Source organism: Psittacula echo (assembly GCF_963264785.1).
Source record: "Psittacula echo genome assembly, chromosome: 7".
In the NCBI taxonomy this organism is placed as follows: domain Eukaryota; kingdom Metazoa; phylum Chordata; class Aves; order Psittaciformes; family Psittacidae; genus Psittacula; species Psittacula echo.
In genome coordinates, this window is record NC_137740.1 from 19,783,998 (window position 1) to 19,811,254 (window position 27,257).

General features: G+C 54.5%; 2 protein-coding genes across 5 annotated transcripts in view; one reads left to right on the forward strand and one right to left on the reverse strand.

The window, feature by feature from the left end:
* The window catches only part of ATF6 (activating transcription factor 6), a 77,779-nt gene extending 72,182 nt beyond the window's left edge, over positions 1–5,597 (forward strand). For 3 of the 4 annotated variants that reach the window (XM_080622809.1, XM_080622810.1, XM_080622811.1), the window contains exon 16: positions 3,183–5,597. In XM_080622809.1, the coding sequence (XP_080478935.1) occupies positions 3,183–3,391 (209 nt within the window). In that variant the 3' untranslated portion in view covers positions 3,392–5,597. The remainder of the gene's footprint in view (positions 1–3,182) is intronic. The other variant, XR_013957364.1, reaches the window with a different exon arrangement.
* A 1,343-nt stretch (positions 5,598–6,940) lies between these two features.
* On the reverse strand, positions 6,941–20,149 carry OLFML2B (olfactomedin like 2B; the record flags this gene model as incomplete). Its single annotated transcript, XM_080624150.1, has 8 exons — positions 6,941–7,542; positions 7,843–8,019; positions 8,501–9,013; positions 9,994–10,222; positions 11,899–12,075; positions 15,203–15,310; positions 18,724–18,987; positions 20,006–20,149. The coding sequence occupies 8 exons, from the start codon at positions 20,147–20,149 to the stop codon at positions 6,941–6,943; spliced, it is 2,214 nt and encodes a 737-aa protein (XP_080480276.1).
* Between the last annotated feature and the right edge of the window lie 7,108 nt (positions 20,150–27,257).

A 27,257-nucleotide genomic window follows, 5' to 3' on the forward strand; every position in this document is an offset into this window, starting at 1 on the left:
GGTTGCAGTCTACTCTAAGTCATGAACAGCCAGCTCACAGAAAGGCTGGGCGAGAGGGACCAGGAACAAATGCAAGTGGCTGTGCCTGTGCAGAGTAAGAGTCAGGTACCCTGGGTCTTGTCTGAGATGTGGTCATCAAGCCTTTCCTTAAAAACCAACAGTCGCAGATACCCTCAGGTCTCCTGAGGTAGCTTCAGACAGGGCTTGTAGTTCCTTACGGTTAGAAACTTTGCAAACATAAATCTGTTTCTCTTGAGATTGATCTGATAATTTCTAGTTCTGTCAAGTTGTTGGCTTATCCACAGTGATCTGCAGTCCTCAAGCTTTTTCTGCAATGCTTCTGCCCAGCCCCATTTTGTACTCATGTTTTCCAGTTCTCCTGAGCATTGTACTTCACTCTGGCCTTGGTTGAAATGCATCCTGAACGTTTTGGACAGCCTCTCTTATCAAAACTGCAGTCTAATCCAATACTCCAAGGTGGTTGAAATTTCTCCAGTTCAGCATTTTCCAGAAATCTTACAAGTATGCTCTCTATTCCTCATCCAGATCATGAAACAGTTTAATGGTATCGTGGTCAGGACAGAGCTATGTGGAATCATTTTTGCAGTGCCTGCCCCTTTGACAGTGAGCTAATCTTTCCAAATGTCGGATTGAGCTGGCTTCATTCAGGTCACGTTTGCCTGGTGTTTTGCTGAGAGCATCACATGGGCTTACTCAGAACATCAGCCACTCCACCCTCCAGGCTGGGGTGGGCTGGGCAGGGTAATGGTAATGGTAATGGCCATGCATCCTGGGGCTGGCACAGCCTTCAGACTGCTCCTTTCAGTGCAGCGGGTCCAGGCTCCAGCAGCATCACCAAGCAGTGACTGCTGTCTTTGTGGCAAATCTCACCTCCTCTGCTAAGTCAGTTTGGTGCTAATGGCAATGAGAAAGGCTGCCAAAAATGTCTGTAGTGGGAATTGAGCCATTCCCGCTACTGTCCTTATCCCTGTGAGACAAGTCCCTTTGCAGAGGCTCCCTGCAGTTGTTCTTCATCTACAATGCCTTTCAGCCTAAAAAAGGAAAGAATCAGGTATCTGCCTTTAAACCTGAGTGTCACTCCTGGGCTAATTCACATACGCAGGGAAGGATTTGAGCACTTTGCAAATGCTGGAGTTGGATGTGTGAGTCCCTTCCATGCCTGCTGGCCAGAGGCTCACTGGGAGCATGATTCCTCCCAGCTATCTCAGCTGTGGTGGCCTCAGAAGACACAGCACCTCTTGCACAGGGTAGCAGACCTGTGGCTTACTTAATCACTGTCCACTTATTTTCAGGGGGAGCCTGTGTCCGTTCTGGGAGAAGCAGGATCCCAGCTGGCTGAGATGTGCTGATCTGGTTCCCATGCTCCCTGCTGCCACCCACACAGCGCAGCTCCCTCCCTCCACGGGCTGCTCTTGGGATTGCTGTTCTCCATGTTGTGCAATGCCAGGGAGCCTAATGATAGCCCACTGCGCTGACTACTGTGGGCCAACATGGGGAAGTCTTACTGCCTTACCAAGAGGTTTTCCTGGCCTTGGCTGCCATCCCATCCCACCTCACCCTCTCGTGGCTTTGGAGCACATATTCTTACATAGCCAGGGTGCTATCAAGCTGTTGTCTGCAACGTGAGAGCTGAGGAACTGTGCTTTCAGCTCGCTGTGTCACAGGAAACTGACCTGTTCCCATTTGCTGTCTCTAGGCTCTTTGTCCCCCCACTCTCCTGCCAGCTTCTCCTCATGCCCCTCTGCTGCCCCATGCAGCCCCCTTGCCTGAGCCACACTGCCAGCACAGACCCCTCCAACTGTCTGGTCCTGAGCTTGTTGGGTGGGAACCAAGAGCATATCCAAAGGATGAGAGGAGTGACCTGGAGGGATGGTGTCTAAAAGGATCCCAGCTGGGGACCAGGAGGGACAAGGTGCTTGTGGTGTTTGGGTCAGCAGCACAGAGACATGCAACAGCTGCTCCTGGCCTTGGTCACTTGGTGGCACATATAGACCTTTTTCCATTCCATTTCTGCAGGTGGGAGCTTTGATTTCGCTTACAGGCTCTCAGCCCCCTTAGCAGGGGTTTGCTCCTGCTTTTCATTACTATACCAGACATACTAGATCTAATGGCTTCCACAGGTGGCATGGGGTGCAAGAGGGTCCGACCGTGGTTGTCAGCTGTCATCCAGAGTCAGAGTTAATCCAGGAAAACAGTAAAAATTAGTAATGTATATTGCATTCCTTCAATCCATACACTTTCCATTAGGTGATCTTCCGTCCTCCTTAGCACTGAAAGAAAACCCTGCCAATGGCAGTCTTCTGACTCTGAAAGGCAAGGATTGGTCATGCCTGGAAATCTGATCTCGGCTCTCTCATTCCTGGACATGCTGTCTATGCAGGGAATAGTCTCCCACCTTTAAATCCAGGCAGCAGATGCTAGCCATGTGCACAGCCTCTGCGTGTAAGCCCAGGAGCTTCTGCAGCAGCAGACGTGCCTGTCCTGGGACTGCGCTGGGGTGATGCAGCCTGTCATGCCCTTGTGCCAGGATCCCATCTGCTGCCCTGGGTCTCCCTATGTCCAGTGCTGTCTCAGGGTAATGGCCTTGCCCAGTGTCACCATAACATCATGCAAGTAACAACAGCTGGGTCAGGATGGTAATGAGGCACAGTTAATTCTTTCAAGCGATTGCATTTTAGCTTTTTTTATTAATAATCTGGTGAAGAAATTCTTCTAGATCCTCCGTGTCAAGGGGGTTACAGTATTCTTAAACCAATAAAAAGAAAGTGAAACATTCAGCTTGCTTAAATAAACTCTATCTTAATTCACCCCTACGCTTTAGTGGCTCAGGAACAACAGTTAGGTAATAAATTTATACAATACAAACTCCATCAGTAATTATGTGCAGATGACGAAGGGGGAAAAAAAAAGACTTGCATTAATTTCTGTGTGTGCCTGCACATGCCTGGCGTGGCCTGGGCCCTTTGAGGTGCCACAAGCAGGGTGGTGTGCACTGTGTGAGATGGAGCTCCGTGTGTGGAGCTACAAAAAAAAACGGGGTCTCCCTCTCCAGCTTCTGCTGTAGACAGAAAGAGATCCAGAAGGCTCTGGTTTTGGTGCTGTGGGATCACCAGCTTGCAGGGCTAAGTCTCAACTTTGGTTTTTTTCTTTTACTTTTGCAGAGAATGTGATCAATGGGCAGGACTACGAGGTGATGATGCAGATCGACTGTGAAGTGATGGACACCAGGATCCTCCACATCAAAAGTTCATCTGTCCCACCATACCTCCGGGAGCAGCGCAGAAACCACACTGACACCTTCTACAGTGCATCTCCCTCCGTCCCGGAGACGCCCCATGCCCTGAGGGCTATTGTCAAATCTCTGCAGTAGCTCCTGCAGCGGCAGCACCCGGCACACAGCAGGTCCTGCTGCCAGACTGAGCCCCTTTGCCAGCAGGTCCCTAGGGCTCCTGGCACATTAGCACAAGGGCAGACCCCACTTAGCCCGTTCCTGTGCCTGACCCTCCCCAACAGCCGTATGCTGCCCAGGGATTATACTGCTCAGCTGGCTCCTTGGCAGGGACAGGCCTGGTGTACCCATGCTGCATGCAAAGCCTGGTCCCAAGGGTGTGGGTGGAGCACTCTGCCACAGTCCTGGTGTTGGCATCAGCCATTGATGCCCAGGGCTGGCACAGGGAGGACAAAGGACACAGGCTGTTCTTGCTACTTACACACTGTCCAGAACTGTGGGTTGTTTGGTTTGCTGGGTTTTTTTGTTGGTTGTTTTTGTCCCCATTAAACTCCTCCTTAGGTGGGGTGCCGGGGTCCTGCCCAGAGACACCACTGCAGAGCCTTCCCTCAAGATCAGGCTTCCCTCCCTGCCGTGTGCTCGGGGCAGCAGGAGGAAGCTTTCAGGAAGCTCTCCCTGCAAGTACAGGGAGAGCCACAGCCCTGCACCCTACAGCAAGCCTGGCACTCCAGCCCTGCCCTACACCCCAGGGACAGGAGCATCCCTCGTCTGCCAGAGTGGCTGTGCTGGGCATGGACAGATAGTCCTGCTCCCCTTCAACCCCATATGGCTGCGCAAATCCCTGCCCATGCAGCCTCACTTGCGGGGAAGCCCTGGGCTTCTGCCCAGGATGGCAGCAGTGCTGTGGGGCAACCCAGCCCCAGCCACCCTGCGAGGTGGTGGGAACGCCCCCTTACAGCAAGAGCACTACAAGCAGAACAGCTTACCGCGGTGGTAGGGGTGAGGCAGTGTGTACACACGCGCAGAGTGGTAAAAGGCTGGAGCTTGCCCCAGGGGTGGTGATTTAGTGGAGCACATGTATTTGTGGAGAGTGTACTGCTATTCTTTTTTTGTTTGGTTGGTTTGGTTTTCTCCTTCTGTTTCTTGCTTGATTTGGGGTTTTTTTGAGTTTGTTTGTTTGTGGGGGTTTTTTGGGGGTTGGTGGTTTTTTGTTGTTGTTTTTGGTTTATTTTATATTTAATGCTTTTTACTGCTAACAAACAGCCTATGAAGCAGTGTTGGATCTGCCAGGGCAGAAGGGCTGCTTCAGTTTGGTGGGACACAACACCTCCCTCCTGACATGCAGACACTTGCACACCCCTTCTCTGCCTTGCACTGACAGCAACCCATCACGCAGCAAAACAGCTGCTGCTTGTCCCTGAGCACTGAGGGACCAGACATGGCTCTTGCTGCAGCTGAGTACTGCCATTACACAGCCTGCTGCAGAGCTCTCTTAACTGGTCCCAAGTTTGCCAGGCTGGAGTTGCGCCATGGGGCTCCAGCACGCAGTGCGCTGCTGTGTTCAGCTGGGATGAGACCCCAGCAGAGCATCGGCCTTTCCTAATGACTTCAGCATGTTACATTATATTTTTTCCCCTTTGCAGTTAGCATATAAAATCATGGGCTTCAGTTTGCCAGCCAACTGCCTCCATTGTCTGAACTGCTGACTGATGTGAGGTGGTTTTAGTATCATTATTATTGTTATTAATATTATTTGTGTGTGCAGCTGTTAGGAAATAAAGGTTGATCCTGTAGCAAGACAAACAGCTCGGGGGAGACCAGGAGGAGGGTGAGGAGCTATACACCCCTGTAAAGTATGTGCCTTGCAACACTATGGAAAAGCTTTGCCCTTTGCCACGTAGTCAGCGTGAGCTGCACAGGCCCCCACGTCCCCTCGGCGCTTGTGCTGCTGGAAAGCAGCTGGGCTCGGTGAGGGCTTTGGCTGCGCTCCTTGCACCAGTTCCTTTCCTGGCCCAGCCTCACCTGACTGTGGGCCAGCTCACACAAGAGTCAAAACCAAACCCCAGCAGTGCCCCAGGCAGTGGCATACAGCTCCCCACAGGGGTGACCAGCCTCTGGGGGGGTTCTGCTGTGTGGCTGGGGTGGGGACTTGGCATGGTGGATGAGCTTGGCATGGCCCAGCCCATTGGAAAGGGCTGCTTGGGGGGCTAAGGGCTCAGGCATGGCTATGTCACCACATCCTCAGCCAGCACCCAGGGCTCCAGTGGTGCAGAGCACCTCTTGGCCCATGTAGTTCTGTTCTCTGTGTCCCTAGCACTGAAGGCAATAAAATGGTTATTTTATTTATTATTACTATTTTCTTTGTTGACACTACTTTGCTTAAGCAAATGATTAAGGTCAGCACTGTCTCTTGGGCTGCACAGCACTGCTGCTATCAGAGGCAGATGCACCCAGTCCCCTCCTCCTGAGGAGGGGGCACTCTGCATGAGCTGCTCACCCAGAGCCTGGGGAAGAGGGGGCCACCGCAGCCTGAGTGACCTGGGGGCAACTGCAGGCATGACAGAGCCAAGCTCTCCCCACAGCTGGACATGGCCATGCTGCCCTGCCCTGGTGCCAGGCATAAGCAGCTTAGAGCCTCTTTATGTGTAAATGGGTATTCCCCAAAACAACCAAACCCAGCCCCCCCTATGCATTTCCATGCACCCAGAGGGTGAGCCAGACCCAAACAGAAAGCCCCAAACAGCTGCGAAGGTACTGGATGTTTTATTGTTGACAGCAGGTAAATACAAGATGCTGCTGGGCAGAAGGGCAGGGGCTCCTGATGGCCAGCAGCCAGGACCAGGACGAGCATGGCAGTGAGAGGGCACATGGGAGATGGAGCGGCAGTGGCATGGGGAGCCAGGGCTCCCCTAGACGCGCAGCTCCCCACCCAGGCAGCCCAGCGCCTGGCCGAGCAAAGCCTTTGCCCAACAACCAGCAATGAGGACTATTTTGGGTTACAAAATGAACAAACAAAAGCCAAACAAACACATATTTACAGTGTCCCCCTTCCCACCGCCAGCTCACTCCAGATGCAAGTCAGGGCTCAGGGTGCACCCGGCTCCCCAGAGCAGGTTGCAAAGGGCAGAGCCCAGGCTGGAGGGGACAGTCCTTGGCCTAAGTGCCATCACCAGAGGCTGCCAGAGCTGCACTCACAGCCCCATTGTACAGCAGGATCACCAAAGGGCCTGCTGACCATCGGCTGGGAAGGTGGTCACGGGAGACAGGACAGTCCCATGGGACATGCACGCCCTCCACAAGGACAGGCAGACACCAGCGTCCCACTGGGACCTGGTGCCTGCAGCAGGAAGGCCACCTTTACACTGGTTGTGGGTCTCCTGGTGAGCACTGTTAGATGAAACCTCTGAGGAGGACCGCTTCCAGGCCACCTCTTCTCCCAGGCAGGAGAGCTGGGTCCACTCTCCTAAAGGAAGACCTCACTGCAGGAAGGAAAGCCACAAGCAAGGTTACAGCAAAGAGAAAGGGGGTGGTTCTGGCCTGGGGATCGATCTACAATCCGCCATAAAAAAACAGCTTAAAAATCCATCATTTACTCTTTGATTTGTACAAAATAACAATAATAACAATAAAAATAATAACAAAAGGTGCTGGTGGTCCCTGGCTCGCAGTGCCCCACTGTGCTGGGGGGTCTCAGTAGGCAAAGATGACATGGTAGGTGACTTGGTGCCCATTGTCCCAGGCGTACAGCAGGCGGTCCTTGGGGTTATAGTCTATCTGTGTGGTGTAGGCGTACTCGTTCTCAAAGAGCAGCCGGGGGATGATCTGCGTGTTGGTGTGCGTGTCAAAGGCGTAGGAGATGTTGGCATTCCTCTTGTTGTAGCTGTCGACCGCGTACAGGACACCACAGATGACAAAGCAGTTCCCATAGAAGTTCTTCCGCAGCCCTGTCCGCCACGTGGTCTCCTTCTGGGTGCTGAGGTCGGCCGCGTTCAGCTTGCTCAGCACAATCACCTCTTGGTTGAAGCCCTCATAGCTGATGGCTGGGTAGATGACCCACAGGCCATTCTCATCCACAGCAAAGTCCACATCTGAGTGGCCTCGCCACCGCCACGGGGTAGACTCCTCATAGGCCACATCATGCAGCATGGCCCAGGCAGCAACATACCGCTGCTTCAGGTCATATTTGATGATGTTGCGCGTGAAGGCTCGGTTGTAGTAGAAGGAGCCATTGTAGACCACGTGCCCCGTCCCAATCCAGCTGTACGGGAGCTTGTAGGAGTTGCTCCAGCGACCTGCGGGGCAGAGACACCTTGCTTGTGAAACCCTTTGCTTTGGGGTTGGTGGCTCCATCAGCAGCACCCTTTGCCCACAGCCCTGCTGCACTCCCTCCCCAGTCACCAGCAGCCGCCTGGTATAGTGATAGGCAAGTCCAGTGTCACAAGGGGCAGCCTGACCTGCCCTCTGCTCTGAACTCCACACACCAGGTGCCAGCACCCCAGAGGGAAGGGTCCCTGCCAGACCCCCCATACTGCAGCATCCCAGGGACAGGGACACTACTCCAACCAGCAGCACTGGGGATGGCGCAAACTCACCTTGCTTGAAGTTGTCGAGGTTCCTGAACTCCACCAGCGTGTTCCCATAGTAGTAGTTAGTGACGTAGATACGCTCCTCCTGGGCCAGGGGGTCCTTCATCCAGGCACCCTCATTGCGCCCATAGGTGTTCTGGGTGGTGGGCCCCGAAATGGTGGATAGTGTGTCCTTGCAGCGCCCTGTGCAGGCAGAGAAAAGCTCACGAGGCCAGAGGCAGTGCAGCCATGCTCTCCCTGCTCCTGCTGGGGTTCTGCAGTCATCACCCTCTCTCTTCCAGCCCTTTGCCCACCCAGCAGGTACCCCTCACTGCCTCAGCCTGGGCTCAGCCTTATGAGGCCCAGCAGCACTGGCCAGATCCTGCAAACAGTTCCAAACAGCCTCAGCCATGTTCCTGCTCCAGCTGAGGCTGCTGCCTGTTTTGGGTCCATCTCCAGGGAGGCCTCTTTCTTCCCTGCCTGGCCCCTCAAGCTGAGAGGAGACTGCAGTAGGTTCCAGAATTAACAAGCAAGTAAACCTGGCACCCCAGTAAAGTGCTGTCCAGCCACCATCTCCATGGCACCTCCCACCCGTGACCGAATTCAGGTGTGCTGTGCTTAGCAGAACATGCTGTGGGCACAAGTCAGCCCCCATGCTCGCAGCTGGATCAGTGCAGGCACTCACCAATGATGTTCCTGATGTCCTCCTCCTCCAGTGCTTGCTTTGGAGTGGCAGGGATAGTGGGACTGATTGGTGTCGGAGTGGTGCTTGCTGGTCCCCAAACTCCCAGGCTGCTCTCTGGGGCAGGGCTCATCCCCATGTCCCTTGAGGTGGCCATGGCAGGGCTGGGGACAGCAGTGGTGGCTGTAGATGGGCTTTCTGTGGCTGTGGCCACCACTGTGCTGGCCAAGGCTGCCAGTAGCTGTGGAGTTTCCTCTTCCACCAGCCCTGGCAGGGAGCTCATGGTCTGCGGGGTGGCATCCAGCATGGGCTCTGTGGACATGGCAGGGGACAGGGGCACTGTGGCCATCATGGCGGTGTCGGTGGCTGGTGGGGTGGTAGGGTCGCTACCAGGGGTGGGCGGCCATCCCACTGGGGCGAGCTTCCTCGTGTCCTCACGCGCCTTGCTGCTGGGCCTTAGGAGCTGGTCCTCGATCAGCAGGTCCACCGTGTTGTCCCCACTGAACAGCTCGTCCGCTGGCAAATACAGGTATGGGCATCAGCCCCACACAGATCAGGAGTAAGTCCTGTACAGCCCCTCTGCACTCACCCCACTGCTCTTGCTCCTCTGCCCACTTCTCCCTCTGGCTTCCCTCTTAATTTCCAGGTGGAGAAGGGCTGTGTGAACTGCAGGGGCTGATGGTCAGTGAGACCCCATCACAGCCACATCCACCACCTCAGGCTGGGCAGAGCAGGAGGTGATGGAGAGTGATTCAGTCTGCAAGTTCCCAGAAATAGAGCTGGGGCTCCATGCTGCCTGGGACAGGATAGAGACACAACTGCAGCACCCAGCCAGATCCCACCCTCCTAACCCAGCCTGCCAAAGCAGGTGCCTTACCCAGGGCACGGGGACCACTTGGGCTCCCCAGCCATCACAGTTACCCTCTGCTGCTCCTTATCTCAGGGATCTCATGAACCACACATGGCTGTGCTGCCAGCCTTGCCGCTGAGCCAGCTTTGCAGAGAAAGGACACTTGCCTTTTTGCCCGTGCTGCTGGTCCAGGGAGGCTCAGGCCCTGCTCTCACCATGGCCACGGCAGTGAGCAGCACCCTGCTGAGCTGTCAGGCAGCCAGCAGCAGCTCTGAGCTGCCTTCCAGCACCCCGATCACTGCACAAACCTCCCTGGATGCCATCGGGCAGTCACATTTGCAGGACTAACATGTAATAAACTTGCATTTACTGTTGGAAAGGTGTTGGTGCTGGGTATTTTAAGCTAAAGCAGTGACCTATTTCCTTAGCTACCAGGGGTTTTCCATGGAATAACAGTGCTGTAGTGGTCCCACACACAGGGCTCAAAGGCTGCACAGGGGTGAGGTACCAATCATCCCACCTCCAAGCCCTCCTCCTAGGGTGACCCCATGTGCCTCCCAGGGCATGAGGCAGGACTCAGGGGTGGACACTGGTTTTGCAGCAGGATGCAACCATCCTACTGGACGTGGCTGCAAACCCAACTCACGTTGTTCCTCGATGTCGTTCTCTGACTCGGTGGACTGGGCTTTGTAGTAGGTGACCCCTCGGACGACGGTGGGCTTGGAAGGAGGACGGCTTCTCACATGCAGCTTCCTCTGCAAGAGCTGCTCGGGTTTCTCATCCTCCGGAGAGAGGTGCAGCTCCGGCAGGGACTCCACAGAGTTGATCTGCTGGGATATGGTTTCCTCTTTCAGGAATCTTTCTTCATATTTTCCCTGGAAGAGACGCAGGAGATTGTTAGTGGATGAGCCAGAATAGCCATGTTTTGGCAGATGGGGCAGGTCAGGCTGGCCAGCTGATCACTGGGTAGGACACTGCCCTCCCTCCCTTCTCAGAGTCATCTTCAGTCCTTTCTCCACTGTGAGAAACCCTCCAGGAGGCAGCAGGGGTGGCAGACCAGCATTGCCTCTGCATGACATTGGTGCCACCCTGCAAAACTGGGACCCGGTGCTCAGTAAGGCGCAGGCTGTGGGATGCAGGATGTGAGGGCAGGGTGGGGGGGATCACGGGGCAGCATTCGCAGGGCAGCCCTCATTGCAGCTGCTCACACATCCACCCCCTGCACTATCAGCACCTGATCCATGGAGAGCGTGCAATGTGCACTGAGCTTTGGCAGAGCAGAGGCTGAAGGTCCTGACAGGCAGGGACCAGGAACCATCCCCAGGGCAGGGAGCAGGACCTTGCCAGCCAGGGCAGGAAGCAGGAGCTCTGCACTGAGGCAGCCACCAGCTGCCACAGCTCATGCCTGACGGATTTCATCTCATTAAAGGAAATCGGAAAGACAGCTGAAAGGTTGAAGCGGTGCCCATTTGGCTAAGCAGACAGGCACAGGGCTCCTTACAGCCCTGCTGCAATTAACAGTGAGAAAAGAGGAACATTGGGAAATGAGGTCACCCAGGGTAATAAAAGCCCCACACTTCCCTCTCCTGCCTGGCCTGGCTCCTCTCCAGCAGGCAGCAGAGCCCATGCTCCAGGTATGGCCCGGGGAACAGGGGAGAGGTGCTGGGAGCGCTGCTGGACACAGAGCTCTGCCTGGAGCAGAGCGCACAGCACATCAGGGTCAGTGCACCACAGTGCACAGTGGGAGCCCATCCTTCTCGAGAGGGCTCAGGGAGCATCCCCCTGTGTAGGACCCGCAGGGGCCATGGGCAGGATGTTCTCACTTCCTGGAGCTGAACACCCCTCTTTGAGCTGGAAATGATGCAGCAACAGACCCCCCATCCCCAGACACCTCCTTTTGCCCTGCAAAGGAGACCCTGGGGTGAAGGCAGGATGCTCCAGCAGCCACCCAGCTTGGATCAGAGCAGCAAAGCAAAACAGCAAGGAGGTCAGGACACCCTGGGCAGGCCTTTTCCCAACACTCTCTCTGGGACTGCACAGAAACCACTGCCCCAGCACAGAACGCCCGTGCACTGGAGCAGTCCCCACAGGGATCCCCACAGTCTGGAGCTGGAGCCAGTGAGATGCTGGATGCTCTGCCTGGAGCCCGCCAGGAGCAGGGACTGGCTGGGGAGGGGTAACGGCCCGGGAGGGATGGAGGGCAACAGCCTGCCCTGCACCAAGCCCCAGACCCTGCTAGTCAAAGGCTCTGAGTTTCCCAGCGCTTCTCAGCCGCCCGCAATGACATCATGCTTTCCAAGCAGCACCGCCGCTGACCTCGCACACCAGCAGCCCCAGGGGAAGGGGGACGGCTCGGGGGCCCGCTCCTGCTTCCTCCTACATCCCGGCGGCAGCCGCGAGGCGCGGGCTGGAGCCGGAGGCACGGAAGTGGGGTCGGCTGAGCCAAGGAGAAAATAACCCTGGGCCAGGGGCCACATCCAGAGACACCCTCAGGGCTGGCTCGCGCTGCAGCAGCGATCTCGAGCCGTGCAACCCGCCTGGGCAGTCCTACCTCTGCGTGCATGTAGGCAGCCTCAGCGTCCCGCTGCAGCGAACCCTCGATGTCAGCAAGGCTGTTGGTGAGGAGGCTGGAGCAGTTCTCCCGGTCCCTGCGGTGGGGATCCTGCAGATCCTCCTCCATGTTGGCTCCTGCGCCGTGGCTTTGCTGTGTGAAGTTCCTGGACATGCCCTAGAAAAGCAAGAGGGGAGACTTGACCCCATGTAAAGACAAGGGATGGTCCACGGTCTTATCCTGACTGGCTGCTGCCTGCCTGACCCCTGAGGCAAATCCTTGAGGTCTGCTTCCCACTTGTCTGGTTTCTCTTCTTCCAGTCCTGCGCTACTGCTTGGCCGCTTAGTGCCACACTCGGAGATTGCTCCTCCCCACCACCATCCACTCCCACGAAGAGAGGGAGAATGTGGGGAGAGGAGAGCCATGGACCCTCAGAGAGCTGTCCTGGGACCAGCAGGGAGCTGGGGCTGGCTGCAGCTCATCAGGCAGCCCAGGGCAGACAAACCTTTTGCCCTTCTCAGTCTCCAACCATAGGCATACCTGGTATTCAAGAGGTTGCTGCAGTCTCTGCTCATCACATCTTGGTATTTTACTGCTTTGAATAGATGGCACATCAATCACAGCATTTTTGCACAGAGACTGAGGGTGGTTCCCCCAGCTCTTCATTATCAATCTGTTCCACCATTAATTTCTCCTAAACCCCACCGTGACCTCCATCTGCAAACTCAACATCACCAGCTGATGCAACAGCTGCAAGCTAAAGACAAAGCAGAGAAGCTGCCTCCCTAGAGAAGGCTCTAGCTCTTTGGAACAAGTATTGAGGGTTCCTTCCCTTTACCAACACCATTTGTGTAAAACACCTTGTTATACTGCAGACAACTAGCAATAACTTCTCACCTCTGCAACACCACCACCATCCTGAGCTCAGTCAACCCCCAGTCCCCCTCCATGGGCATCTGAATTACCAGTCTTTACCCAGGAACCGTGAGACACATTTATCATGCAATTTTTTAGGCTGAGTCCAACAACACTTCTCAGGGGCTTCTCAGCAAGCATTTTGCTGTAGTAAGAAAAGGAACAGAGGATTTCATGATGCTTTCCTAGGAGCAGCAGAGGAGCAGAAGCAGCTTTGATAACATCCTCCTCTTGGGAGGATGACTGATTCTGACAGCCCTGTGCCCTTATCACTTGTTCTGTGTAATGTTTGGCTTATGACTTGTTTAGGGATAAAATCTGCCTTCCCCTCAGTGGGGAGGCATCACCAAAGCCTGGCCTGTGATGCTGCTTGAAGGTCGCTCAGCTGCTTTCTGGGAAGCACCTGCCAAAAGCACACCCGCCTGGGAAGCCGATGCTTCAAAGCCATGCCAGGCTCTTGTTCAGCATCTCAGCTGTCCATATCGGATCCCGTGGTCAATGCAGGGTGTGATCCTCATCTTCCCAACAGGAATTTACATGCTAAGCCAGCAGCAGGAGGCATTTCACACCTGTTGCCTGCGCTGCCTGCATCAGCTCTGCCCTGCCCCAGCAGCACCAGGGAAATCTCCGTGTACCAGATGATGATTCTCCATCAACCCAGACCTCTTGTCCTGCTCCATCCCATCCAAGTGAGCGCAGGCAGCTTCAACTGCTTGTTATATGCCCCCACTGTCCCACTTCTGGGAAATTAAAGACCCAAATCTGTGAATTCCTCCCTCCTACACCTTCATTGCTCCCTCTCTGGCCAAACTACATCAGCCAGACCAAGCTTCCTGCCTGTCTGCGCCACTGCGACAGGCTGTGAGCAGAGCAGCCACACTGCAAGGTCATCCTGATGTGCTTAGACATACAACTGCCACCAGCACTGCTTGCACTGAACCTCTGTGCAGGAACTGGCTGGTACACAGGGCCACTTTGGTATCAAAGAAGAGTGCAGCCAGCTGGTTTCAGGGGAGACAAATTCACGGACCACATATCCACAAATGATACCGAAAAGGCCTGTTCCCTTTGTCATCCCTAATCCAGCTAACTGTGGACGTTAAATAGCAATAGACCATCAATCTGTCCTATTGGGGCCCTTCTTATCCCCTGCTCTGGGAGAGAGCAGCTCACCATGCCATGGGACAGGTCACACCACCAGATCTGTGGCCACCAGTGTCACAGGGGTGAAGCTCCCCAATGGGGGCGTGCGGCACAGGGCTGGCAGCACAGCTTCCACTTCCCTCACTCCTCTCCCCTAATTAGGAACCCAAGAAACAACCGGAGAATATGCTAAACCACAGGAAGAGGGTGGGATTGCAAACAAAAACATTGGTGCTTTGTTAGTTTTAGACCTCAAAACCTTTTTTCCCCTTCTGGGTCAATTGCTGTGCTTGGAAACACAGAGCCCCCCAGGCAAACACGCTCCTCTCGGCTGGCTCCTTCCTGACCCCAGGATGAAGCATGCCGTGCCTTCCCGAAACACTTTGCAAGCGGAATTTTGGCTTTATAAATCATCGCCTTTCTGCTCCTGGCTGCAGACGAACAGGACTGCTCCACTCTGACAACAATGTGGAATTACTGTCCCAGATATGGACCACGGGAGAAAACTCCAGTATTTAATCTGGCAACCTGTCTCTACATAGCTGAGCACAGCTTAGCACACTGCAAACCCTATGCTGTGCTAGCCAAAGAAATATTAAACTGCATGGGAGTGAAAAGTATTTCACTGGAAGTCTGCTCTGAAAAAAACAAAGAAAAGAAGAAAAGAAAAGGACGGTACTTTATGTATCTTTTTTGGAGTGTGAGGGTTCAGCTCTTTCTTAACACAGGCCAAGATGTAACTTGGTCCTTAAGGAATCTGACCTTGGCTACCAGCAGTCCTGGTGAGCGTACCCCAAAACCAGCCCTGAACCTCTAGTACCCACATCAAACAGCACGAAAGCAGCCACTTCAGAGTAAATATCACACCAGCACAGACGTAAAACTCGGAAGAGGAAAAACTTAACAGCAGGCAAACCTGACCCCAAAGGGATACTGGTTCCTATGAGGCCGCAGCTGGGATCCTACATCCAGTTTGAGCCACAGGGGATGGGGGGACACTAGAGAGGGTCAGGGGAGGTTAACGGAGTGGTGAAGCACTGGGCACTGCCCGTGAGGAACACAGAAGAGTCTGGTCTGGTCTTGTCTGAACAGTCTCATCTGGTCAAGTTTAGTTTCAGCCTAATAGTTAACTAACAGTTCTTCCAAAAGAAACAAGGCTCTGAATGCACCAAAGGTGCCAAGAACTTGACTTGAGGCAGGTCCTACCGAGCAACAGCCTCGAAGGAGAGAGTGGGACTCATCTTACCTCCTCGAGCTTTTCCACGCGACCCACCAGCTTGGTCGTGACCGAGTGCAGCTTCAGAAGGTCTAAACCATAAAAGGCACTTTCCAGCATCTCGACAATGGAGGACAGCTGCAAGGCAAAGGGAGCACACGGTCAGTCAGAGTCACTTGCTGGTTTGTAAATGTGCCTGCATGGTTTGTACAACTCAAGAGTCAAGAGCAATGCACCCATCTGACTGCAAGACTTATGAAAAAGCAAGTTTTTCCTTACACAGCCCTGCTGCTGTGATCAGAGCACAGCAAGCAGAGCAACACACGCCACCTCAGCAGAGCTTCAGGAGCATGTTCTGGGTGCTGGGAATTAGTAAGCAGAGCAGGGAGAAGCACTGCTCTCCTTGGCAGCACTACGGAGGTTCTGTCACAGGCCCAAAGGATTAGCTACTCCACCAGTGACATGACTGGCAGCACAAGAGGCAATAAGAGAACAGCAGCTCAAATAAAAGTGAGTCTGAGATCACTCTGAGTTCGTGCCATCCTGTGCTTTTTTTTTTTTTTTCCTGGAACAAGAAGAAACTTGTTTAAAAACTTAAAAATATTCACAAATGCAAGTGAAGCAACTGAAATCCAGTGCCAGCCTGGTAACAGCTTGCTTCTCTGGAGATAAACTCTACCACAGGGATGCTGCCTTCATCTTCAACCACCCGTTTCAGAGAGGCTCTGCATTAACTCACCCCCTTCTGCAGCAGGAAGGGTTGTGTCCTCATGTCCTGCCCAGCATCAGCCCTCGCTCACCAAGCTTGGGGATCCAGACAGAAATACTCTCATTCTGCATCTCACGGTGCTCAGTCTGCAGAGGATGGTGCTGAGCAAGGCACAGGCTGGTGAGGAGGGCTCCTGGGCCATTCCCTGCCTTGGCTCCCACACGCACCCACTCCCTGTACCCACGTGCCCAGCATGGTGCTGCAGACCCTAAAGCTCTGACAGCTGAGAAGTGTTTCCAGTGCATGGGAATTACTACAAGGTGGTGGCATTTTCTCCCAGCAGTTACAAACTGGTCAACAGAGCTCCACAAACATGGAAGAAGTGCAGGCAGCACTGCTGGCAGCACTCTGAGTTTCCACCCCAGCCTCTCCAGTCTCCCTGTGGAGCTGACAGCAAAGGAAAGATTTTTTTGGGCCAGATAAAATGGCAGCATTAAGAGACAAGGACTGTTTTATGGCTACGCATCCACTTTCCACCAAGAGCTGGACGGAGACGACCGATACAATGCACTCAACTTGCCAGACAGCCACTGGAGACATGTGCTTTGCCTCCAGGCTGGATAGTTTCCATCAATGCACAAAGGCCGCAGACTTTATTAACCACCTTCCAAATCTTCCTGAGCACAGACTCCTTGCAAGACTCTGCACCCGAGACCCCTGAACACACGCTGTGCCTGCAAGCAGAGGAGCAGCATGCTGCCACTTCACAAAAATAGATGTTAGATTTAGCTACCTCTGCCAATACCAAGCTGAGCCTCCCCAAAAGACCATACTGATACACACCAACTTGCTGTTTCCTTCCCTTCACCAGCTGCGGACTTGGCTCTCACTGGCCTGATGGTCCATAAAGTCCTATGGGACCTTATTAAAGGCACAGATCGGACTGAAACCTCCATCTGGGATGCTCAGCGCAGCCATTCAGCTGAGCTGGGGTTGCTCAGGGGTACGTTCCTGCTGCCTGGGCTTATCTGCTCCCTTCCTCACTGTTCTCTCAGGGGGACATCCTCTAGCCCATCCCTCATAAAGGAGGCTCTCATTTTAGGGGGCTTCTCATGGCTCTCCCACATGTGGAGTACCCAGGGCTTTTGAGTTAGAGCATAAGAAAGCCTCATAAAACACAACAGAGATAGAGCACAACTCTACATGCTTCCCGCTGCTGCAGGGGGCAAGAACAACGCTCATGAGACCAGCCCTGGGGCTGTTAGGAGCAATGAGGCCTCGGTTTCCTGGCCCGCCTGCCGAAGAGCGTGGGAGCTGCTCCTCATGAGTCACACAAGAGCTGAGGCTGTATCCCCTCCTGCTTCCCATCGTCTCCTACAAGAGGTGGCTGTTCCCAGCGAGCTCGACCCCAGGAGGGGCTCTGTGCCCAGCGCGAATGCAAGCCTGTTTTCACAGCTCCTGGGGTTTGACTCTTGCAGCACAGAAAAACCCCACGTGTGTGTATTTGGATAAACCTTGTGAAAACGTTTGGCCGCAAATTCTTGCGAAATGAGGGGGGGAGCCTGGGCCAGTTCCTAGAGGACAAGCTTTCACACCACAGCTGGCTGTGAGCTGCTCCCTGGTGGGAAGAGGCAGCCGGAGCCAAGGGTGCAGCTAGCCATGCTGCTCTGCTCCTCCTGGAGGCTGGCCGGCTCCGGAGAGGACAAGGAGCTGCTGGTGAAGGAGCCCGCTTCCCAGTGAGGGACTACAGGGGTTGCTCTGTCACCTCGGAGGGTGTCCCCACCCCTAACCACAGGGAGCTCCCAGCTCTTCATCTAAGGCCAAGTGGGACACTCTGGCTGCTTCTGCAGATGAGGGGCCACCAAGCAACTCCAGGCTGAGTCTCCTCTTTCTCTGAAATGATGGATTGTCTGCCTGTGCCTGTTTATCTTCCCTAGCTGCAGGGAAGCTTGGACAAGAAGCTGTTAACTGTCTGCAGTCGGACAAGACAAAACACATCCTTGAGCTCCAAATTAATTAGAACAAGCCCATCATGGTGGCCCCAGCGGCAGGCACCACAGCACCTTGCATGCTGCCTGCTTTCCCACCTGAGCTGGGACAAGCAGCACTGCTCCAGGGTACATCCCAGCACTCAGCCTTCTGCTCTGGGGACTCCCCAGGGCTGGACCAAACCAGTGGCCCTCTGGGGAGGATTTCTGCTGCTCTGTGCAGGTAACAAACTGGAAAACCCAGCAGGGTCTGCTGCCACCTGCTAGACCAGCAAAAGCAAGCATCCACTCAAAGCCACAACTACTTACAACAAACACTGTCACATTTGGAAAAGAGGGAGATATTACTAAAGAGACAAAATACTGAATAGCACAGAAGTGTCAGCATTTAAACCAACAAAACCCATGCCGCCAGCAGCCAGCTGTGTAACACATCCTCACGCTGACGCATCAGTAGCTTTCGGTCCCTGAAGCCAGAACAACTTTTTGTATGGGTCTTTAGGAGCCCCTTTCTGTGGCCGGAAACGCACCTGGCAGCTGCAGAGCTGTGCCCCAGGGACATGCAGTGCTGGACAAAAGGCAGGGAGCAGCCCAGCCCCTCCTGGGCTTCCAGCACAGGCAGCCACAGGGGACCCCAGGCAGCATAGGGTGAATGGGGTGAATCTGCAGCTGCTCACATCAATTCCTTAAGCTGAGTTTGAGTTGTATATCAAACTTGCAGACATAAAGGTAACCAGGAGAGGTTTTATGAAAGAAAGTTTAGGGAAAAGTTGTTTTTAAAAAAGCCCCGAAAGAAAAGGCTTCAGAAGATCTTCCCCTCCCAGAAGAATCCCAAATTCAAGGTGCTCTCCTACCTTCAGGTCGCTGCTTTCTGCCTCCCGCAGCTTCTTCAGCCTGAAGTCCCCCTCGCAGGGGTTGAGCGCTGAGGGGGGGGCCACACACGCACACTTGCAGCTGGGTCCTGACGTGATGGTTTCCACCGTGTAAAAATCCTCAGCTTTGAACGCGCCTTCATTAATCCTTTGGCAGGCGCCACGGCCCAGGGGCCTGACCAGGCATTTGCACCGACAGTCGGAGCCTTCGGACACCGCCTTCACCTTGTCATAGTCACCTAATAGCTGAGCACAGGTCACCAGCAGTTAGCAAACATCTTCTCCTCTGCTTGCCCAGCAAGGGACAAGGGCACCCTGGACTTTGTGGTCCAAACAAGGATGCTTTGGGCACCCTAAACCTCAAGGAAACTGGCCAGCTCTTCCCAAATCCAGCAAGTTTTCTAGAGAGTGCAGAGCTTTCTGGTCCCTGCCTACAAGGGGAATAAAAACTGGCTTCTCCCCACGGGGTATTTTTTTATTCCATTTGGCATACAGTGGACGTAGCCACTTGGAATCTTAAACAAAGGAATTTTAAATATGAACCCCATTCTGATGTCTTCTAATGCTCTGTGTCCAATAAACCCAGTGAGTCACCTGTCACCCTGAACAAGGTTTTTTTAACATGGGCAAACGGGGTAAGGGTGCACTGGAAGGGTTACTGAAAGCCACCCTATGAGCAGCGTAACCTGGTGGTAAAGCAGTATTTCTGATTAGCCCCATACAATGCCAGGAATTTCCTTTACAGAGATTTGCAGACAGAGCTTCTGAAAGCCCAAGCACAAAAATAACTTTGACGGTACATTTCCAATAGACTCCACATTAGCCATTTCCGAGGGCAAATAATAACACACAGTCTGATCGGCCAGATCTAATAGAAACCCCCACCACATCCCACTGGCGGGGAAAGAGCCTGGATCCCTCCCCTCTGCACACAAAGAGGCTCCACCAATTCCCTGCCTAAAGAGCTCCCCGGTTTTTGAGCTCCCCCCACAGAAACGATAGGATAGAGGCTGTGAACTGCTCCCCTCTGGGCTTCAGGGAGTTCACTGCATCCCGGCGCAATAAAACTCCCTGCAGGGGCATCCACCCTAGCACCGCCGATGAGCGCCGGGGTGCGCACAGCATCCCCCAGCACCGCCGAGCACACACATCCAGCATCCCCCAGCACATCCAGCACGGCCCTGGATACACACAGCATCCCCCAGCCTCACTCCGCGGGTGCGCAGCCCCCCCCGCGGTGCCCCGCTCCCTCGCCAGCAGGTACCTGGGAGAGGATGTTCTCCTGGTTGTCCGCCTCGTCCTGCAGCGGCTCGGAGGCGGGCCCGGCCGTACCAGCGGGGGGGGACCCTGCCCGGCAGCCGGCGCCCAGCGCGGCCAGGCAGAGCAGCAGCGGCAGCGGCCGAGCCATGAGCGGGCGGCGAAGGGGCCGAGGCCAGCGCGGAGCCGCCGCTGCTCGCTCAGGTGCGGTGCGGTGCGGTGCGGTGCGGCGGGCGGGGCCGGGCTCCCGCCCCGGTCGGTCAATTGGTTCTCCCTCCCTCCGGTCCTCCCTCCGCGGCGGAATAGGCCCCCGGGCGGGGCCGAGCAGGCGGCGGGGCGGGACCGGGGCAGCCCTGGGCGGTGCTTCCCACCTGGAGCGGGGGCTGCCTGCAGCTTAGCACCAGGCCGGCGAGGACAGGGGTCGGTGTTCAAGCTGCCCCTGTGGGACAGGGCTACCCTGTGCTGGGGGGCAGGCTGCGGCCAGGAGGAGGCTGGGGGTGACTTGGGCATCTCCTGCTCCCTCATATGGGGGTTCTCTGGAGGGCTGCAGCCCGTCTCCCCCAGAATAACCCACATCGCCTGTCTGCACCAAGCAAACCTGCGCATCCCACCCCTGCAGCTTGCCAGGGAGCTGGTGGGGGACAGAAAGCCTTACAGCCTGCCTGGCTCTGTTTCCATCTCCAGTAACAGCCTGGCTCTCATCCTCCACTTACTTTGGGTTGCAAGGAAGCCGTGCTGATGGCAGGGCACAGCACAGCATGCCTGCATGTGGTAACATTGCATGCGCTGGGGTCATGCAAGCAGTTCATGTTTCAAACACAGGCTGCTAGCCATGAACGCAGACCTCCATGTTCTTACTGACATTTAGGCTGATGCCGCTGGGAAGCGGCCCCATTCTGGCAGTCCTGTATCTTCCTGTGCCCCCTGCCAAACGGAAACGTCTTGGACACACTGTTCCTGCAGAAATCACAGTCACAGCATCCTCCACTGCGTAGGTGTCTGCACTGCCCTGAGGATGTCTGGGCCTCACTGACACAAGAGGAAACCTGAGATCCCATTATAAATGTACCAATGAAGATCAAACACACGCCAGCACCATGCCCCAGTTATGGCACAGGCTCACAGTTGCCTCAAAACCTGCTCATGGGTCAGAGGAAGAAGCCACAGACACAGCGGGTGGCACGAGGGGCAACGTGAAGCTCTTGATGAACCAAGGCTGTGCATGAGCAAAGCACCCCCGTCCTTAAAGCACACGTGTCCCCAAACTGCCCCAAAACTGGTGCTTGCAGTCCTGGGACCAGGCACCTCTCTAGGGGGGCTCCACCTCTCCCATCCCATTGCTGTCTCCCAGGGATGGTCTGCAGGGATGGAGCTGCCAGACACAAATAAAACATTTTGTGTGAGAGAGGAAGCTGCTGTGGCAAGGGGAGGCGGCAGAAGCTGCTGACTCCAGGGCCTGGACCGCAGGCTGTGTATGGCATGGCGCTGTGCCTTCCTCTCCTTCTGCCTCCCTGGGAAACTGAAGCCTGTGGAGAAGGGAACAGGAATGTGTGAGTCCCTGCAGCAAGACTGAGCAGAACAGAGCAGGAGGGGAAGCAACTGGAGAAGGTGAGAGGACAGGGATAGTGAACCTTCAGGCAACTAAAGAGCAGTAGAAGAAAGGCATTTCTGTAAGGCTCTCTCATCAAGCTCTCTGAAGGATAAAAAGCCCCTTGGGCACTAGCTCCTTCACTTCTGTTTCCATTGCTCTGTGATGACAACAGCTGAGCTTCCTCGGAGGTAGCTGCTCCATCTGTTATCACAGACTGCCCTGAGGCTGCAAGACCAGGGCTTTTGGAGCCCCAGCCTGTGCACAGCGGGGCCTGCAGCTGGGGTCATCGGGCCCCAGGCAGTCAAGTCACTGTCAGCATTAGCAGCTGAAAGCAGATCCAAGAGGTCCCACAGCAAGCAGCACCTAAAACTTTTGAAGCCTTTTCCCAGCAGTAACTTTTAAAGGCTGGAAAAAGGAGAAAATCAAATCGACCGCAGTATTTCAAAATGGAAAGGAAGGAATTCACATATCACTGACATCCTTTCTTGATTTTGGTTTTTTTTTTTTTTTTAATAAGGGGAAGAAGGCCTTTCTGGTGATTTTAGCTTGGGTTAAAGACAAGTTTAAGGCTGTCCTTTGGGGGCAAGAGGAGACAGTGGCAGGCACTTTGTGTTCACTGTGGTCATCTCTAACTCTCAACATTCCCTCTTCAAGAGAAAAAACAAGACAAACCCACAGACAGAGGACAGTGGAGCAATCAAGTGTGGCTCTGGCTTTTCTGTCTTGCTGAAGAACGATAGCTCAGCTCTTAGCCTGAGTAGGAGGCGCCAGTGTCCCCATGCCTGACCCCATTCTGTGCTACTGGTCTAGTGCAGAGCCAGGGTTGTTTAAGGAAGCAGGTAGATGGTGCTCTTCAAGTGCCACAAGTGAAAACATCACCGGGACTGGCAGAAAAAAGAATCTAACAGACCTGCAGAGCATCTCTGTGTCAGGAGCTGTGGATGCAAAAAACCTGTCCCCCAGACTCCTGAAAGGCAGTCTGAAAGGAGGTCTGAAAGCACCTTCTACCTCCCTGTGCTGATCTGGGCCCCCAGAAGGACTGGGCAGCATGTTGTGAGCACCGTTGTCACAAGGGACAACGTCAAGTCAGGCCATAGGGGGAGGCTTAAGACCTGGGCTGACCTGGACCGCTGGGCACGGGATGTCATTCGGTGTGATGTCAGGGACTGCCGAGCTGGGCAGGACCGAGGGAGGCAAAGACACAGCCCTCCAGGACAGCTCGGGGACACCGCTCCCCACGGGATGCTCGGTGCCGAGGCTGCGTGACCCCCGAGCAGGCCCCCGGCGCAGCCGCCGCTCCCGGACTATCCCCGCCGCCGCCATCCCGCTCCGCAGGGGCGCAGCACCACCGCGTGGCCCCGCAGCCCCGCGCAGCGCCAGGCTGAGCCAGTCCGGGGCTCGGGGCTGTCACTCGTTAAAGTTCTTTGCAATTAAAATGCCTCATATCCGGGGCAGAGAGCCAGCGCTGGCCTGCCCGAGACCGTCCTGAGGCTCCCGCGGGCTGAGCAGTCCCAGCTCGCTCAGCATTTCCTCACAGAAGAGATGCTCCAGTCCCTTCATCGTGAGCGTTCCTCCGCTGGTCTCTCCAGTATGCTCATGTCTCTCTTGCGCTGGGCAGTGCAGAACTGGATGCAGGCGTGGCCTCACCAGGGCTAAGCAGAGGGGAAGTATCACAGGATTCCCCCCAATGCACCCCAGGGCATTCGCCACCTTAGCTGCAAAGTTTTCTGGCTCATGTTCAACTTGGTGTCCACCAGCACCCCCAGGGCCTTTTGCTGCCAAGCTGCTTTCCAGGTGGGTGGCTCCCAGCATTTCCTAGTGTATGGGCTTGTTCCTGCCCAGGTGCAGGACTGTGTACTGTCCTGTGTAGAACTGCATGAGGTTCCTGTCAGTCCATTTCTCCAAACTGTCTCTGAACAGCAGCACAACCCTCTGACTTGTCAGCCACTCCTGTCTTGTGTCAGTGGTGTGAGGGGGAAGGACACACACCTGCACAGGACACCCTCTGGCTAATTCAGGAACAGGTTGCCCAAAGAAGTGGTAAACGCTCCATCTCTGGCAGTGTTCAAAGCCAGGTTGGACAGAGCCTTTGCGACATGGTCTAGTGTGAGGTGTCCCTGCCCATGGCAAGGGGGTAGGAACTAGATGATCTTAAGGTCCTTTCCAACCCTAACTATTCTATGATTCTATGATTCTATGATAACTAGCAGCCCTGGTGGCACACAGCATATTCCTTGTTGTCTGGCTCAGAGGTTAACAAGGTGAGCTAGAAGCTGTGCTTGTTCCATGCACAATCCTGGTACTTGCTGTAGTTCTCAGCACCTCCCTGTGGCCTCAGCTCCTGTGGCCTTTGGTCCCATGGCCTCAGGTGCCAACACCACTTCCTGTTGAGAGAGACCAAAGCTGCAGGAAGCAGGTCTTTTTGTTAGCATTCCCATGCTGGATTTTACAAGGCAGTATAAGTTAGTCCAGCTGTGCCTGCCAGGGGTTACATATAGAAAGAGGCTGATGGATCATGCCATCATGTCCCTGGGCTCTACAGCTCCATGCCGGCTGCCAATAGCTGCCAGGGACTCATGATGGCAATGTTTCTGTACCTGCCAAGGGCCAGCAGAGAGATACGGGAGCATTTGAAGCGATAGGAACTCAACAGATGCCACTCATCTGGAGACAGCACATGGCTGGATGGCAGGAGGCCATGCAGCCTGCCAAGGGGCTGCAGCAAGCAGTGACAGTGCCTCGTGCATCAGGTCCATCACGCAGCTTTACTGCAGGTGCCCAGGGTGAGGGAAGCTCGCTCCTACCTGCATCCACTGAAGGAGGAAATCCATCTCATTGAGAGAATTGACTAGACAGGAAAGCGCATGACGTGACCCTGAGCTGCACAGCAAATTGAGAGGTTTCCCTCCTGACCTCAGCAGTGACACTTGTGTTTATGCCTGTAAGTCAAACGAGACCTGAGCAAACAGGCATATGATATGCTCTGGAAACCATGTTTTTCTAAGGCTGTCCAGCCCATGTCACCTGCAGGAGGCACGACTGCATCAAGCCTTTCAGCATCCCTCCTTCAGCAAGCTCTGGGAGGACAGAGGAGGTCTGTGCAAGCCAAAACAAAAGACATAGTTTCAAATATGTCTTCATAATAATAAACCTTTGAAATAGTGTTTTTCAAACCTGGAGCAGGCCAGGAGAGTTACGCTGTATCAGATGGGTTGGCTGGCTGGGATGAGGCCCAGGCTTCCTAGACAGATCTGTTTGACCTGATAAGAGCTTATGAGAGCATCTTAAAGCTGGGTTGAGGAGAATGTGCACCAAGCTGAGCTGCATGGGCAGTGAGTGCAAAGCTCAAGACAGACTACTGTAGTATGAGAAAAGCGGGACTTCATACAAGTTCTGCCTTATAATCATGTTATGCTGAAATTTATGGCTTCCTATTCTCATCCACTGAGCAGTGCCAGGAAGTTTCCCATCAGCATCAGAGACTTTTTGGACTTGCCTGGGTTTCCTGCACACCGCAGGTGCCTCTGCTGATGCTGTTACCCGCTGTGGGGGGCAGCCTTGGACACCTTGCAGACCTGATCTCATCCATGAGAACCTCTGCCCCACAGTTACCCCATGTATGGCATGGTGGGAAAACAGGAGCCCAGCTTTTAGTGGCACAAAAGATGACAAAAAAAACCCAGAGGGTAATGGGTGTGAGTGCCTGCCCCCTGACCCCAGCTCACACCCACTGTCTTCCTCCTTGGTGCAAGGATGCAGCTGTACACATCCTGCCTCCCCGAGATGCCAGCTGATAGAGCCCATCCCCACTGCATGCTGTAATTAAACCTTGCTGAGCCCCTGTGATCAAGGCAAGGTTCCACATTGCTGTGTTTCAAAATCTCCTTGAGCACACACACCACAGCAGCACAACGTGCCCTCTCCACTGCATGGGGCTGTGCAAGTCTGTCCCTGGGTTTTGAGGCTGCTTAGCCAATGCCAATGCCCTGCTGCATCAGCTCGCTGCCAGCACTCCCACACAGTGATCGGGCTGCTCCATCGGTACCCATATACACATGGATGTGAGCCACCCCTCTGCTTCTGGGCCATTGCTGAAGGATCAGAACATCCCCTCTGTCTGTCTCATGTCTGCATATCACATTCTTTGGTCGGAAGCTGTGATGGGAAGGGATGCCCATGGATTCACCACAACAGCATCGCCAGGCACCACACACATGTGCTCACATCACCCTCTGCACAGAGTCCATCGCACAAGCTGTCAATGAAACCTGGCACAGGCACAAAAAGCAGCACCTCTAGAGATGAACTTTCAGCTGAAAACACAAAATCAGTAATTTTAGACAAAAGCCATGACTTAAGCTGGTACAGAAGGATAACCATCTCCCCATGCAGCTCTGACTACAGCACCTTGCATTCACACCTTCCTCCCTCCCCTGGACCCCAGTTCCCCTGCTTTGTGCTAACCCAACTGTGCTCAGAGCAGCCCTGCAAAAGCAGGGGCTGGGGCACACAGAGGAAGCAGGTGCTCGAGGGTGCCACAGAACTGCTCACATGTAGGAAAAGGAGAGAAGCAAAACCTTCTATCTCCGAGACAGAAAATGACACTAGAATTTTATGGGGAAACCTCCAACTTGGGCAAAAGTAGGTCTCTGAGGACTGGTTGTATTAAGTCCTTTTGGCTCCAGGAAAAACCAGCCTGGCTCTCCTTCACAGCTCTGAGGTGTCCTCGCCCCTGCCTGGGGATGTCCCTCTCATTAATGCCCTGCTGTGCTCTCCCCTGAGCTGAACCATGGACCTAAGAGGTCAGGGGACCTGAGCTGTGCAGGCAAACTCCAGGCAGCCCCTGCAGAAGCTGCTGGTGATCAGCATTTGGCAATGCTGGCAAAGCAAGCATGGGTAAGGAACAGGATGGACTGCCTGTCCTATTCCAAGCAGCACTTCTGTGGTGTCCAGGACACTGTGGTTGGACCCACAGCCCACATATCAGTGTTCTGCCAAACACCACAAAAAAACAGACTTGGTCATGTAGCAATTGTGTCCCAGCTGAGCACCTCAGAGAGGGAGACATGGACACAGCTAAGAGGAAAAGGTGGGGAGAAAATGAGGGTTAGGGAGGACTGACAGACATGACCTCTCCCTGGCAGAGGTCTGGGTCACAAGGAGTGTTGGTAGGTCCTGTTGCAACTAATTATGAAGTACAGCTCAGGCAGTGACCAGCAAGCATCAGCCCTATCTGCAGCATTCAGGGAAGGTGATAGAACAGGTAGGGTGATATGCTGGGGCAAGTCTCTCCAGGACACAGCCATCACATGCTGTAAGGTGTCCCAGGCAGCTCATCCAGAGATGGAACCAGCCCCCGCATCATCAAATCTGTCCCAACACGCTCCCTATTTGCCCTGAGACAACAGTAATTGGCTCCACTGCAGTCTGTGTCCATGCCTCAGTGAAGATCCTGCTGGCTCATGGGAGATCCAAGGGACTTATGGGAAGACAATTCTTCTAATGCCACCACCTTTACATTCTCACCCTTCTCCCCTATACCCTCTACCAGCGCTACTGCTCTACACCGCAACTGCATTGTCCTCAAGTCTGGGGAAAGAAGCTGGACCCAGGCTCTTCGCCTCCACAGAGAATGACTGCACACACAGGACATTTCCTGCAGGAGATG